The sequence below is a fragment of the Anarhichas minor genome, unplaced genomic scaffold, assembly GCF_050575085.1.
Source record: "Anarhichas minor isolate MPS153535 unplaced genomic scaffold, ASM5057508v1 ptg000051l, whole genome shotgun sequence".
Taxonomy (NCBI): domain Eukaryota; kingdom Metazoa; phylum Chordata; class Actinopteri; order Perciformes; family Anarhichadidae; genus Anarhichas; species Anarhichas minor.
The window spans coordinates 6,911,384-6,927,895 of record NW_027466497.1 but is presented as its reverse complement, the minus strand read 5'-3'; the positions used below and the strand labels follow the sequence as shown (position 1 = coordinate 6,927,895).

The following is a 16,512-nucleotide window of genomic DNA, read 5'->3' as shown; positions in this document are numbered from 1 at the left end:
GGCACCTTCTGGCTTTCTGCGAAACCTTTCCCCGGCGGTCCCTTGACATGTTAAGAAAATCATCTTGAATTCTCAGGACTGGTCTGACGAGCTGTTCAATGCTTTGCAACGGCTCAGTTCGTCCAAGGTTGTTCTCCTCTCCTCCTCTCGGTGGAACTCCTCTCCTTCACTTTCGTCTTTCATCTCGTCTCCTGTCCGATATCACATACATATTTAACAGCCGGAGTCAATGAAAGTCAAGAAAGATAAAAATCAGAGGCTCCTCACTCATTGTTTTCGTACCTCCCTGATCTGCTTGTGCATATCTTTGTCCTCTCCTCACCTCTTCTTTCTGACATCTTGACATGTTTTTCATTCACCTCTCTTACCCTTGGATAAATGAACTGAACACTTTCCTCCTCTCCAGCTGCTCACTATGTTTGTTCCATTTAAATCATACACATGTATGAATACATGCAGGCTGAGCCATCGTCTGATCAGCACCACCGGACGCTTTGTCTCCACAGATGAGTTCGTTCAGCACGAGGGCTCTGACGCTGCTCTCGTCGGTTTTCGGGGCCTGTGGTTTGCTGTTGGTGGGCGTCGCCGTGTCAACAGACTACTGGCTGCTGATGGAGGAGGGAATCGTCCTGCAGCAGAACCAGACCACCGAGGTCAAGATGGCGCTGCACTCCGGCCTCTGGAGGGTCTGCTTCGTGGCCGGTTGGTAACAATGTCATGTCACTAACTGCTGATTATGTTGGTTTGATCTGTAAGGTACTGATGCTGATTTAATGCCATTACTTGTTGTAGTTGCAGAAACAATTTATAGTTTATTTTGTTCTGTTCTTTTGAATTTCAAAGAGGAAAACCTGTCAAACGTGTGTGGGTAAATTGTCGACCAGAGGATGGGCGGGTGACATGAATTATATTAGTGTGAGAGTACAGGATGAGTTCTGACTGGACTAATACTGCACCAGAGTTTGACAGGAACCAATCAGACCACGTAGTGCAGGAAGACTCAGTGGGTCATATCACACCACTGATTTTCAACAGTACACACTTAAAATTCATTAAGCCGCCTCCTTGAAGGCAGACTGGCCAATCATAGCGTAGCATTAGCCAGCTAAGATCAGGGTTCTCTCAAGGAATACAAACGAGAATAGCGAGTCAACAAATTAGTGTGTCACCTCTGGTCGAATTTGACCTCAAGAAAAACAGAAAAGGAAAGTGTATATTCATGCTGTTAAACACACACGCAGACACACACGGCAGCAGGGTGGACACCACAGATACAAATAACTCTCCTTATTGCAGTAGCTGTCTCTGTGTTTCGGGTCACGACGGTGTTGCTCTGGGGAGGCGGCCATGTTTGTGTTTCCCTGTTGTCTGACGCCTGGTACAAAAGGTCAGAGGAGGAAAACGCTGGTGGCATTTGGAACGGCCGTGTGTGTGTGTGTGTGTGTGTGTGCGTGTGTGTGTGTCCTCTCTCTCTCTGCCTACAGTTTGAGGTTAATTGTTGTGTCTGTATTCAGCTCTTCTCTCTCTCAGCTCAAACCTTGTTTTCTCCTGAAACCTCCTGACCTCCATCCGTCTCTTCCTCTAATTCACCTTTTCCTCTCGGTTCCATTCTCTGCCTCCCTGTTTCTCCCTCTTCATAATCTCTTTTGGGGTCTCTCTATCCTCTCTCACCTCTTTCCTATTCGCCCTTTCAAAATCTGTTTTTGTTTGTCTCTGCCTACACTCAGCCCCGTCTGCCCTTTCTCTGTGTTTTTTTTTAACTTCTGTTTTTGGTTTGTTTTGTTTATTCTGGTTTTATTTCCATACACAAATATTCCCATATTGTTCGTGACCCAAAGAAGACCCTAACCCTCCCACTCATCTCTCTGCTTTCCTGTCTGTATTCTTTCTTTCTCAATCCGTTCCCTGTTTCCTCTCTCTCTGTTTCAGGACCAGAGAAGGGCAGATGCGTGGCGTCGGAGTATTTCACCGAGCCAGAGATAGAGATCACGACAGAAAACACAGCCAACATACTCAGTGAGTCACGTCCACACATACACATGAGGGATAGATCAAATCCAATTAAAATGAAAAATTGCGCTTAGAGAAACAAAACAAAAATGCAGTTTGTTGAAAACGTTATCAAAGTAGGTCCATCTAAGATGCTCCAATAGTGTAACGTTAAATAAAAAGTTAAAATATTACAACACTACCAAGTACACAAACTAAAGGTCATAGGAGACATGTGCATGCATCAACTACCCTTTAACACCGTTTTTATCTTTAGTTCTTAATTAAATAAGATAATGAGACAGAACGAAGGAAACTACACCTTGTGGATTATCTGTCAGGAAACTTAATGTGTGAGGTAAAGTTAACGTATATATAGAGTTGCTGCAGTGAAAACAAATCTCCAAATGCTGCGTCCAAAGTTTCATGATAAGTTGACATTTCTGATACCTGGTTTTCTCAGGTCATCAATATGTAAAAACACTGAAGATACCAGTGAATACAGAAACTGTAGCATTCTGTTATGCGCATTTCCGAACATTTCTGACGGTACCACACACACAATCTGTTTGATTTAAGCTTCTTTTTACTTTCAAAAGGTTACCTATAGTCCTGACGCTGCCAAAGAACCTGTGCAGCACCATTTGATTTTGAAGAACCCAGTGTACACTGAATATATTTCACTTTTTTTGGTCAAAGAGTAAATGAATGTCGAGAGCTCGCTGAAGTTCCCCACGGAGCAGTTTTGTCTCTGAGCTGTTTTAATGATTTAAGATGTTGACACTGTGAACTGGCCGCAGTCTCTGTCTCTTTGAAGTGAAGCACACAGTGTTGTTGGAGACACCAGGGGGAAGACATTTGGTCCGTTTAATGCTAGATAAATGTCCTCATAGTCATAACAAGTCATAACACTGTAGTAGCACTGTGGGAGAAGTTGTTGAATAAATCATGCGCTGCCTTGCTCAATATAACCCCGAGTGAGCTGCGGTAGACCTAAGGTTAGAAGGCTGCAGTGGACATCTATACATATGTGAGTATTTTGGAACATATTGTCAAAAAAAAGACAATCCCGTCACCAGAAAAGAGATTATTTTGTTATTATAACTATAGATTTTCTATCATTTTCATGTCATTGTTATGATTTGATAAGCAAATAATTATCCAAATTATTCTTGCAACACAAAACATGCTGTAATGTCTTTGTAGGTTCATGGCAAGAATTAAAATGTACTACTAAATATTCTTTTATGTTATGCATCACAATGTGAAGTACAAACAAACATGTTTGCAGCTAATGTGTCTTTATAGCTGCACTGATGAATATTTTCATATTAGCAATTGATCAAGAGAGAATTATTACGAGACCCTTTAGTTCTACGGAGCGTTTTAGGGTCTTTCAGCTCCTTGTTTTGGTTTGGCCTCTCGTCAACGTTGTTTGAGAAAAAAAACATTTAGTAGTTGGTGGACACCAAAAGAAAGCTGCAAGAAAAGTTAATATTGGACTTAAATTCATCGTTAGAAATGAGATATTAGTGATTAGGAATAGTTCTATAAATGCTCCACTATGCTGGATGTGAGAACAGGCAGCTATTTGCTAACAAATTTGATGATATGATCAATGTTGTGTTGCTTGATTTACTGCCCAACCAATCAAACGTACTTAGAAATTAAAAAGGTTGAAATGTCCAATGTTGGACTTACCAGCTAATGATCTTAGCAGCTGTGAGCGATGAGTTCCTGTTCTGTACATACTAGTGGTTTTGATCATTGATGAAGGCAAATCATTTTAAACCTAGAAACATTGGAAATACACAAATTAGCCATCTTGATGCCTTTAAAAAAAAATTAAAATAAAAAAAAAAACATCCACTCGTCCAAAGTGAAGCTAGAGGGGAACTTAGAGCATAAACGTTTGAGGCGTAGAGCCACTGATCAAGCATTTGTATTTGAGAAGATGTGTTGGTCACTAAATCAGGCAAATGTAATATCATAGTTTTTATGTTTGCTGCATTTTAGACTTAAATGAACAAAGTTGACTGAAGGAGGAAAATATTGCGGTTGAATCGGATTTTGGCACCAGCATCGTGCCACTCCTTTCTGAAGTCATTCCCCTTGGTCTTGTTCTTTAATCATGTCCATGTCCTTCTCTTACCCTCTCCCGCATTCCTCCCTGTCCTCCAGAAATGGTCCGAACTGCCACTCCCTTCCCAATGGTCTCCCTGCTCTTCGTCTTCACCGCCTTCATCATCAGCAACATCGGACACATCCGGCCGCAGCGCACCATCCTCGCCTTCGTCTCCGGAATATTCTTCATACTGTCAGGTACCGTGCGCACAGAGTCTGAAATCATAAGAGACCTCCGCCCCCGCACGGCGAGTCTTCTTCCTGCAGTGGAATTGTTCTCAGCTCATACAGAACTTGTTTTGTTGCACAAAAAACAAGGTTTGCAAACAATCAAAAACTCGAATACATTTTATTTTCTTGAAGAACAAATAGCAACTCCAGGCCTTTCTTGTCAAGATTTGTTTCCGTATTTTCCAATTATTGCGCTGTGTGTTGCAGCGACTGAAAAAGCAGCCCGGGAGACAAACCTCAGTACACAGCAGTCGGAGAATCTGAGGGTGGAAGCTCTCCGGAGAACAAACACAGTTTCTAGGAATACGACTTGCTCAGTGAAGTTATGCCAAAAGTAAAACCAAATAAACTCCATCCAACTAATGGGACCGATGCACCGCCTGTGAGGAATATGTTTTGGGCCGTTCTGAAAGGTTTACGATCAAGTGACTAAACCCGACCGTGAACTCTCCTCGGCTGCTCTCTTGCCTTGCTTTAGATTTCAGGCTTTGGCACGATGATGATGATGATGAAGACTTACAGATAATAAGGCTTTAGGAATAGCGTTGTATCAGATTTAAGGAAAGCTGAGGTTTTGGTTTCTGGAAATACTTTTTGACCGCCCTGTCCCCAACATGTTTGTTTCCTTGTTTTTTCTTTTACATTCTGCAGCAACTCAAACAACCAGTTTGAAGCACCTCAGCTTTTGTCCTTGAAGAACAATGAACATGTATTTGTTCAGGTACAAACATCAGTGCTGCACATGTTATATTTCCACATTATACACTGTGTGCAAAGATTTCGCAGCACCTTGCAAAGAGTCAAACAGCTACAGTAGCTAATCCTACTGTAATAAAATGAAATGTGATTTAATTGGTGCAAAGTGCAAAGAACAAGTTGTATCGTATGAACACTGACCAGGCAGTGACTGTAGATGAAATAAGAAAGCGTTAGAAGCATAGACTGTATGGAAGAAGAGTTCAGCATTTTGGCAGTCGCCATCTTGTTTTTTTAAGTGGAAGACAGGGACCACTCTTAGACCGGACAATGCCATGGTAGCCACCTGTCAATCACCGTGTAGCCCCACCCTAAAGCATAATCTGCTTTATGGTCTATCTGACTCTAAATCGACCATAATTTACTAAATGAACATCATGCTGTATTGAAGAAGACTTGAAACTAGAGATTGAGAACATAAACTCATGTTCACAACGTTTACTGAAGCAAGACATTCAATTGAAGTTGAGGAGGTAGAGCGGGTCGTCCACTAATCAGAAGAACAGGCGGCTCGATCCCTGGCTCTTCCGGACGGGCATTTTGCACTCCGCATCAGTGTAAAGATACTGAACCCCAAGCTGCTCCCGAAGGCTCTGCCTGTGTGTGTAAATGAGCATTTAGATTAGATCCTGACCGCAGGTTGGTGCACCTTGTATGGCAGCTTCGGCCATCAGTGTATGAACGTGTGTGTGAATGTATGAATGCAGGTCTATTTACTATTAACCATCCTTTCTTGATTTAAAAGCAATATGTTTTCTCCAAAACATCAATCAAATTGAAGTTTGGATATATTTTGCAGGAGACAGCTATTGCTGCAGGAGCTTTGAGAAAGCCACAGGAGCTCTGGTTCATCAGGACGGTAGAAACCGGCTAAAAGGCCGAGGTATTGTATAAGACCTGTGTGAAAGTGTCAAACTCCTCCTTCACCTGTCTGCTTAAATAAGAAGAGTAAAAGCAGCAGAGCAGAAGAAGAGAAGCAAGCTTGTTAAAAGTCAACATTCTTCAAGGTTAATGATAATAAGAAGATGGAAGACTCACTCTGCAGCTCTGGTTTCCTTTTCCCAGCTGACAGCTTGTCAGACCTTACCTTGTTCTTGCTGCTGGCTCAACAGTGAACGGGATTTAATTCCACATAATTGCTCTCTGCCGAGGAAGCTGCAGGGCAGCAGTGATTTGATGTTTCACTGCAGGCTTTTGGTAAAAAACTTTACTGGTTTCAAACTTTAAGCAGTCTGGAAGGAGACTTTGTTGTAGTTTGACATTTCAATCAGAAAGTTGGTAATGAGGAAGGTTTGGTCTTCTTCGGGACGACACCTTTGTGGTCTGAACCATACATGTCACATTATCTCACTGCGGACACCAACCTTCAGTGCAGTCAATCTCCATTCCAGTCACGTAGCTGAGCGCCTTTAAGTGCTGAGTGGAAAGTTACCGGATGAAATGTTTGATCACACTAATTACTTTTGTGGACCCACATGGTAGTCCAAATAAAAAAAGACAGACTCATCTTCCAGTGTATTAAATTAAATCTACTTACATAGTAAGGCCATTTGTGCGTTGACACTCCTGTCATGCCTTTCATGTCTTTTGGTTGGTTCGTTGGCTCCAATGGAGGGTCTGAAGGTAGACCCGTTCCTGTTTCAACATGCCCCCTTACGTAGAGCCAGCTCCGTAAAGAAATGCTCCTCCCAGGTTGGTGTGGAATAACGAACCTCCGATGCTGAGAAATTAAGAAGTGAACGCAAAAGTGCCATCAGCTGCAGTTCCTCAAATGGCCACTTGAGACCGGCTCGAAAAGCGAGTCGATCCCCATAGACCCTCATGGTAAAATGCACAGCTTTAAAGCAGCGATAAACAGATGTACAGCCTGATACATCATAGGGTTTTCGTCTCTGTAGCTAATACCACTATTTATGACAACTGTACCGGGGTGAAATTTTATATAAATCACCCGTTTAAATTATAAGGCTTTAGGTCAGACAAGATTGAGGGCGTGGCTGCTTTGAGTGACAGATCGCTCGCTGCTTGCTGTCTCCTCTGCTGCGTCACCCGGCTCCACCACTCTGTCCATTTTTAGATTTAGGCTGTCTCGTCACTGCCAAGATGGCGACGGCCGGAGACACTTCATAATGGCTCTTCAGAAACCTTTGGGTTACGTCACAGGGATACAGTCTACTGTATGCACAGAGCCCTGACCTCAACCCTCAACACCTTTGGGATGAAGTGGGAGTGTGATTGAGGTCTTAGTGTGTAACATCAGTGTTGGACCTTACTGAAACTTCAGGGTAAAACAAATTGTTGGACTGACCAACAACTCTCACTCCCAACTGGCCCTGTGTTACATGAATTCAAGTTCACCACAGCCACCTCTCGAGCCCACAGGGGGGTGAGTGCTTGATAGATTTTAGGTGGACTATCACATTCTCTATCACTCTCAGAACTGGTCCCCCACAGGGCTCCATCAGTTTACTAAAGGTTTGGAATCACATGACAGGGGACAAAGGAAACTTTGTCTCACAGAGCAAAGTCTTACACCTGTAATCCATCTTCGTGTTTCACTGAGGATTAACATTTAACAACACAAAAGTCCTCTCTGTCACGTCGCGTTCTGTTTCATTTGCACCATGAGTCCTGTTGGGGAGGGGAGTCACTGGAGCTAACGGGGGGACATCACGTCCTCGTGTCGCTGCGGGACAGCTGGGTGACGTTTCTGGTCGGCTACCTCGACTGCAGGGTCAAGCGTTTCAGCTGATGAAAGGGGTTGTTGGGATTATTTTGGACCTTGTTAGTCTCTCTCTCTCTCTCTCTCTCTCTCTCTCTCTCTCTGAGCAGACAGGATGACATCACCTTCCTGTTTCAGCCTTTTTTCTTTTTTGCATGAGTGAGCTTTACCTCACAGATGCTAGCTTAGCATGGTGGACTGCTGACTGGACAGACGTGACAACCATGATGTCATGGGAATGTCACCGAGCCAAGACGGAGAAAAACTGACGTATGCTTATACAGAGATAAACTCAAAGACATCAGGTCAATGTATGTGTGCCGGTAAAACAGCCAAAAAACCTGAAAAAGCACTTTGTCAACTAATTTAGAAATGTTCAAGTTATGCATTTTAATTTATAGATTATATTGGTGTAATATTAATTATATTATCTGTTAAATTTAATGTAAATTCACATGTGATTTTCAGATTTGTACAATTCAATATCAATTTACACACAGACGGTCTATGTGTTTTTTGGACATTTCAAATTGCATGCGTTTTCACATTTGTATTGTATTTATATTAAAATATCTTATTTATTTATTTGATTGTATTTGTTTATTTAAGAGGGGCAATGGCTAGTCATTGACTGTCCCACAGTTAGCTAATAGCTAGTTTCATTGGCCGTCCCTGGGCAGGCAAATACACAAAAGCATTTTGGCATCAAATGACAAAAAATATGTTATTGTGACAAAAGTTACAAGATGACACGGTAATAAACACATATTAATAAAATAAAAACAGCTTCGGCAACAGCACCGTACAAAGTCGTGAAAACATAATTCTCAGTTTTGGAGAAAAGATTATGTGCGAAAACAGAATCAGAAAAGTAATTTGATTTTGTTCTTGTAATTGCTGAGCACCCTCTGTGAGGAACGGAAAACACGTCTCTGTCAGAAGCAGTTATTTCTGTGTGATGGTTCACAGCACAAAGAAGGAATTGAGCCCAGAAATCGATCGTTGCCATTTTCACCTCAGAAGCAGTGAAATGACAGTGATTTCTATTCCATGCTTGTTGTTTACCATAAAAGAGATTTCTTTTTCCAAAGGCAGCGCTGCAATTATGTCACAGGGGAGGGGAGTCACAGAAAAACACCGAAATCAGTGATATTTCAGAATGATTTTGCAGCAAAAAACTTGTTTGTCTCAGTCAGCATGTCTGTGTTTTTGTCATGAGAACTGCCCGTCAGTCACAACGCACCCTCAGGTTACAACATGGTGGCTGTGGACCAGCTGTTTCCTCCCATTTCTCCTGTCTGTCCCTCCTCCAGCTACTTCTCTCCTGCAACTCTCTTTTTTCCCCTCTCTGAATGTATGTGTGTGCGTGTGTGTGTGTGTGTGCGTGTGTGTGTGTGTGTGTGTGTGTGTGTGTGTGTGTGCACGTTCACACTCATGTGGAGTCCAAGCAAGAGAGCGGAGATGAGCATTAAGACACAACGCTGCCATCTGATGGCCAAAAAAGAGAATTACAATTCAGTCTCAAGTCTCTGTCCTTTTTTCACAATTTTCGATAAAACATAAGATGAGAGAAAGTCACATGTTTCCAGATCTCTTCCTGCACTGCACCTGAGATCACCTGTCAAGCAAACAGGATGCGCAGATCACTATTTTATCTTGTCATGCCCATCAACGTTCCTTTCATTGTCCGGTAATCTGTCAAATGGTCAGAACCGTTGTTGTTTAGAACACGTAGTCGCCTCTCTGTGTCGTCACAAACACATAAGCCACGCCCACAGCGGCCAGTAGCTCCTCACAGGACGCTGATTGGTCCGTGCTCTGGTTTGCCAGACAACAAATGCATTACTTGAAGCCTGACATAATGTGTGATATGGCATGATATGATCTTGTGACATCGCGAGAATCCAGCTGCCGTGCGAGGTAACCCTTCCACCACGTAAGATGGAGAATTGTGACAGTAGTTTGTTTTCCTCAATCCTGCTGTTAAATACACAAACAAACCAACAAACCGAACAAAAAAACATCTGCGGAGATAATTATGTAAAGTGCACAGTGAAGTGTCTAAAACTTAAGACAAAAGGCATTCAAATTCTCATGTTGCGCCAAATATTGGTTTCTTGTGGAGAGGCGGGGAGCTGTCCTACTTCTTCTTTCTTTGTTACTCGCAGAATCTTAAATGGAAATACATTTGTTCCAGGGAATCCGAAAGCTTTTTTAGTAATCTGCTGAATCACTTCAGTGTTTTCCAGCGTGTCATGCTGTCTGCATAAGAAGCAGTAAAACAGAAACGTGAGTCCATATTAAAATGTCACAGGATGTAAATGTAAGCGTGGCCTCATTGGTTCATCTATCCTCTGCCTGGTTTCACCGACGCGTCTCAACAAACAAGACATGTTTACATCGCTTACATCCAACCAAACTCCTGCATGTCTCCTCGAGGTTTATGCGTCTCCTGCTTTGTTTGATTCCCTTTCACACAGCTGCGACTCCAAAACAGTCTCACTGTTGAACAGGTATTTCCAATCAGGCCCAGATGGTTCTCTAATCTGTTTCCAGATAAACGACAGCATTTCTGTTTAAAAAACGCTCCTAGAACCCGCTACGTTCAGAACGCAGCAGCTGGGCTTCTCTCTGGTTTTAACAGACGGCATCACTTCATCCCAACCCTGGCTTCTCTCAGATAACAAAATATAATTCAAAGTATTCCTTTAAAAGCCGCACACAAGCAGTACGAGCTGACCGTTCACTGCTGTTGTGTTAACATGTTGTATCTCTGCAGCTCCGACATGTAGCTACATTCTTTAGGAGGAGCACATCCGCTCTGCAGAGCCGCAGAGCCTCTGCGAGAGCCAGACGCAAAAGCCTAAATCCGGCTTAACATATTTTCAAATGAAAGTCCATGTTGGCTAGTGTTTGATTATTTAATTCCTGTTCAACGTAGAGTTGCATGTTAACCTATCAGTGATATGTTTTCAGGGGGAAAGAGCTGTGAGGTGGCTTTAAATGCGAAGCATCTTTGCTGTGTTTAGTGTGTCAGAGTTTCACTGCTGGAGGAATTTTGGAGGTCAGCTGCAGCGGTTAGTCACTCGACAGGGGAGGAAGCACTGACACACTCCTAATGAGGGTTCAGTGTGTGTGTGTGTGTGTGTGTATGACTGTCCTCGTTTATCTGTGTACCACAGCACAGCCTGTTGTTGAGGCTTTCTCAGCCTATTTACAGTACAACGAGGACACGTTATCATTATAGCTATTCCAGCAAAACAGCGCGCACAAGCACACACACACACACACACACAAATACAAAGAGACTAAAGGCCCATTCAAATGGGATTAGTATTACAGGGTAACAAGGGTAATGCAACATTAGCCTTGCACCTCCCGGTTTCCTAGTTATTCATAGTTTCTTAGAGCTGGAAAAGCATTCGTGAGGATGGAACAACGGAAATAATTGGATGTCACAACCTCTTCCTCCTCGATCAGCTGAACTGGCTTCTCCAGTGGTCAAACTGTCTGCTGTTAGAAGGCATTTCTCCCATTTGACACTCAAATGGGAGAAAAGAAGGCGCAGCGTATCCCCGTAAACCCCTCTGTGTTTGCAGTAATGACAGTAAGAATTCATGTGTATGTGTTTGTGCCTCTGCAGGTCTCAGCCTGGTGGTTGGACTGGTCTTGTATATTTCCAGTATTAATGACGAGGTGATGAACCGACCCAGAGAGGCCGAGCAGTTCTTCCACTACCGCTACGGCTGGTCCTTCGCCTTTGCTGCCTCCTCCTTCCTGCTGAAAGAGGTAATCGAAGAACAACACTCGCACTAACACACGCACACACACACTCAGATGTAGTCATGCATAAACAGTTGTGGGTTTACTGCACGCACACAAACACATGAGTGTGTGGAAATGCACAAACACAGACTGAAAAGCCTGCATACACAACACCTGTAACGCACTGAATGTGCACGTGGACAAAGTACACGCTCACACACACTGCAGATATATTCAAGTAAACACACAGACACACACTGAGCGGTGGCACTAATATGCACTGATGCTTAACATTTACCAACGCTATGTAACTGACAAAAGAGATAATATGCACAGATGCACACACATATACATTCCTACATTACCAACAGTGGACTATCATGAAACTACAGCCAAGAGGACCTGTTTCTGGTCATTTTGAAAAAAACTAAAATAGAATAGAAAATGTACTTTTAATTTCTTTGAACAGATTATTACTGAAAATGTGCCTTTTTAAATTAATATCATTTTTTAAAGAAATTAACAAACATGCTTTCTTGAGTAATGTTTACCTTTTCAAAGAGGGGACTTCCATGTCTGAAGTTGAACTGTATGTAACCATTCTTTCACCCAGTGAGTGTTTGTTTACGACAAAGACCTTGTCTGGTTCTTTCAAAAATGAACAATCTAACAATCTATGTTACGAATCTTTAAATAATTTTATGTGAAACAACTATTACGGAAATAATCATGGCCACTTTAATTGAGAATAAATAATATAATAAACACAACACACAGACAGATTGTTTGGAATCTGATTTGGATGTCGACCAACCGCCGCTTAGCTAAACACACTCAAGCATGTGTACAACGTAGTCACACAAAGTGCTTGTAGCTTGCTGAATACAGACTTATTCAGCTAAACACACACGCACACACACACACACACACACACACACATTTAAAAAGTGCCTGCGTAGGAGCCCGTCATCCTGCCTGCATCAATATTCATAAATGTTAATAGCTTGAATACTTGAGGGCAGCAGCTCCGTCGCAGCACAGCTTTATCTTCATCAGAATATTCCTCGCTGCTGCTACTCCTTCTTCTCTATCCTTCATTCCTCATCCTCCTCTTCTCACTCCGCTCTTTTTCTCCTCTTCTCTCCTTCCTCCTCTCTCTGCCCTCTACTTTTATCTTGTATCTTTGTTTTCTTTTATGTTCATTTCTCTAATCCTCTGTTGTCCCTTCCCTTCTCTTTTCTTCTTGTCTTATCTCCTCTCCTCTCCTCTTGCCTTCTGTCCTTTCATCGTATCTCCTCTTTGTCTCTCTTTTTTTTCGTTTCCTGTTCCCTGCTCTCCTCTCCGACTTCATCTTGTAGCATTTCTCCACTTCTCTCTTTTTCTCTCAAATCCTGTTTTCATCTCTTCTTCCCTTTTTCATCTTCTCCTATTTCATCTCCTGTCTACTCGTATTTTACTCTCTTCTCTTTTCACATCTGTATCCATTCTTCTGTTCTTTATTTCCTCACTAAATTTTTACCTTTTTTGTCCTTCACATTTTTTGTTTCTCTTTTTCTTCTTTTCTAATCACCTGGTCTCTTTTCCGCACTTTTTATCTTTTCTTTGTCAAATCCTGCTTTCTTCACCCCTCCTCATCTTCCTAATATATTTATTCTTCCCTGCTTATCCTCCATTTCTTCTTCACTTTTTATTTTCCTCTTCTCTTCTCTTCTCTTCTCTTCTCTTCTCTTCTGTGTTGTCCCTTTTCCTCTCTTTCTTTCTCTCCTTCCCTCTCTTTGCTCGTCTTCCTTGCCTTTAAAGTTGCCTCTTTTACTTCATCATTTCTTTATCTTTTCTCTTCCTTCCCTACTCCTCTCTTCTTTCTTCTTTTTTATTCTCATATCTCCCCCATCTTTTATTTCCTTCTTTCTTGTCTCCTTTTCTGGTTTCCTCCTCTCTTGTCTAACATCATGTTCTCTCCTTCCTCCTAGCCTCCTAGCTTCTTCTGAGCCTCGCTTAATTCTCCTCTTTTTCTTTTTCTTTTGTCCTCTACCTTTGTCTTCACTTCTGTCATCCTCCCTTTCCTAATCCTCTATTATTGTTTACCTTCTCTTATCCCCTGTGTTCCTTCATCCTCTTTGTCCTCCTTTCACTTTGTCCCATCCCTCCTTTCCTGTTCTCCCTTTTTATCCTTTCTGTCTTCTCTTGTCTCCTCGTATCTCCTTCCCTTTCTATGATTCTTCACTCCTCTTTTTCTAATCTGTACTGAAGCTGTGCAACACGGGATTTTTCACAAACACATTCATCAGCATCTAAAGTTTGCGGGCGGTTGTAGCGACGATGTTGTGAATAAATAGTGTATGAGCTGTGAATGCTCGGCGGATGCCCGGGTGAAAACATGAATACGTTTTTGATAATGGCTCATTCCACGGCGGAGCGCCAAACCTTTTTGTCAACTCTCTGCAAAAATCATTATGGATTTATTTAATTTCCTCCCCTCCTGATGGCAGAGTGTTGCAGTTTAGGGAGGCTGATTCAGATGTTTTATAAAAGAGTTTTGCAACAGGGATAGACAGGGGGCCCTCTCTCCCTCCATCTCACTTCCTGTTCTCCAACAGTAACTGTTATTACTTTTTGATGTATTTATTTATCAATCAGATACACTTTATTTGCATGATTGTCGATACAAACGGCATAACCAGAGTTTTATATAATTTCCAATTAGTAACAAATTAAATCTAGTAGGTAATGGGGTCGATCTATATATTTGATTCGAAAAAATGTGTAATTGTTTTCGACATTTTAGAGAGATAACGTTATGGTCCCTATGGTCCCATACTACCCCTTAATATGGTGTCAATATACAAATAAACATGATAACAACATATAAAACAAAATGAGAGCATAACGGAGATATACATGTTTTGTAATTTGCTTTGGCTCAATTGTTGAATATCAATGATCTCTTTTCAGAACTATAATTTAAAATTCCTCAACAATTAGTATGTTGTTAACAACAGATTAGAATTTCTCGTTGATTCAAGCAAATTGCTCGTGTTTCACGTCTGCAAAAAACTACAATCGTCTCCAATTTGCACAGTAACCACTTGCACACATGGGCCGCTGAGTCTATTCTCATACTCTTCACAACTTCTTAGCATTCTTTCATTGTTTGAGCCATCACATACATTGTCAAATTATCTCATGTAGATTCATAAATATCTATGACTTCCTGAGCTACAACTTGTTGTTTTTTACTGAAATAATGCAGGTTTTTCATTATTGTTGATTTACCTTTTTTCTGTTTGTCATGGATGTCATTTTGTGGCAACATTTCTGATCACTCTTTATGGCTTTGGAAAGATCAAAGGGGATTTTTTTGTCAACCGTATGTCAAACACATTATACTAATAAATTAACTGTATTCATACAAATATGCGTATATTTTTTTAATCACAGCTAAATTTCTTCCATAGTCTTTAATTTAACATTTCTATCTGCAGTACATCTTTGAGCCACATGAGGGAGCAGGAATGTTCATGTTATTCTGATAAGTGTAACCTTCTTATAACAGTGACTCTAATAAGATGAGTTTTACTAATGAGAGGATAAATTATAAGAGCCTGTTAACTTCTTCTAAATACATTTATTTGGTCTCATTTATGTCTATAACGTGTTTTCAATAACACATTCATAAAACAAAGTTGAGATTTGTGAAAGTGGCTGGTTTTCCTTTTCAAGATAATATAAGGTGACGAGGAAATGGCAGTAAAATGGTCAGGAACATTCATTTTTGAAGAAATTCAATAAGGCCTGTTGTGAATTTGCAATGGTTTGTCATTTTTAAAAGGTGGGTCCCTAGAAACACTGCTTGAAATAGAAACCCCACATAACTTGTACATGTGAGAGCCCATACTGTACATGTCCATTGTACCATTGTCTCTTTGTGTAATGTGTCCCAGGGTGCAGGAGTGATGTCCGTCTACCTCTTCATGAAGCGTTATGCTGAGGAGGAGCTGTACAGGCCTCATCCCGCCCTCTACCGCCCCCGCATGTCCGAATGCAGCGACTACAGCGGCCAGTTCCTCCATCCAGACTCCTGGCCTCCACCACAGCGGGGCCGCAGCGCCTCTGACGTCTCCTCCGACATCTCCATCCAGCTCAACCAGACTCCTCCTTCGCAGGCACAACCGAAGGGGGGCAGCAGCTCCCAGGCAACACCCTCTTCCTCTGGGCCTTCCTCAGCGGCCAGCTACCAGCTCCAGCAGGCCTCCTCCTCCTCTACCTCCTCCTCGTACCCACACCCCCTCCACATGGCTGCCACCTCCACCCTACCCCGAGCGTCCCATGCCCACGGCCACCCTCAGCCCCACGGCCACCCTCAGCCCCACCCCCACCCGAGCGGGCCCCCGCCCCAGTCCCTGCCCATGGGGGTGCCACCCTCAGCCGTGCTACCTCCACGATATCACTCGCACATGCGAATGAGCGCCTCGCCATGCTAGGATACATACGCATGGAAGGGGGAGGGAAAACACAACTGGGGGGGATTAGATTGGCTCTGTTACGACTCTTACACACCACAAGACAACAACACACACACATAAACACAAATCCTGTTGTGTGTGGGAGGAGGGATGCAGCCGAGTGGATGAAGGAGGGAGGTTTAAGGAGATCAAAAAGAGGAGAGGAGGAACGGAAAAGAGGGGAGTGGGGGAGGAGAAGCAGGTGGGCGGAGGGATGACTCACTGCTGATGCCGAGCCCGAGATGAAGACAGACACTTAACAAAACTTTTAACACGCTGGGAGGGAACATGGGAGGATTGAGGGATACGATGATTAGTAGCAACAAGACGTTTGTGGGGTTTCTGACGGGCACATTCATCATCAAGGCCGTGATACACAGGCAACAGGGTGAAGCAGCACAGGAAACAGGAAGCTGAATCACA

At 42.6% G+C, this 16,512-nt stretch overlaps 1 protein-coding gene across 1 annotated transcript; it reads left to right on the top strand.

Moving 5' to 3' along the window:
• Positions 1-506: 506 nt before the first annotated feature.
• Positions 507-16,144, top strand: LOC142931457 (voltage-dependent calcium channel gamma-7 subunit-like). The gene is made up of 5 exons (XM_076075374.1): positions 507-702; positions 1,930-2,016; positions 4,171-4,311; positions 11,466-11,611; positions 15,529-16,144. Exons 1-5 carry the CDS (start codon positions 507-509, stop codon positions 16,066-16,068), a joined length of 1,110 nt encoding a protein of 369 aa, XP_075931489.1. The 3' UTR covers positions 16,069-16,144.
• Positions 16,145-16,512: the final 368 nt, after the last annotated feature.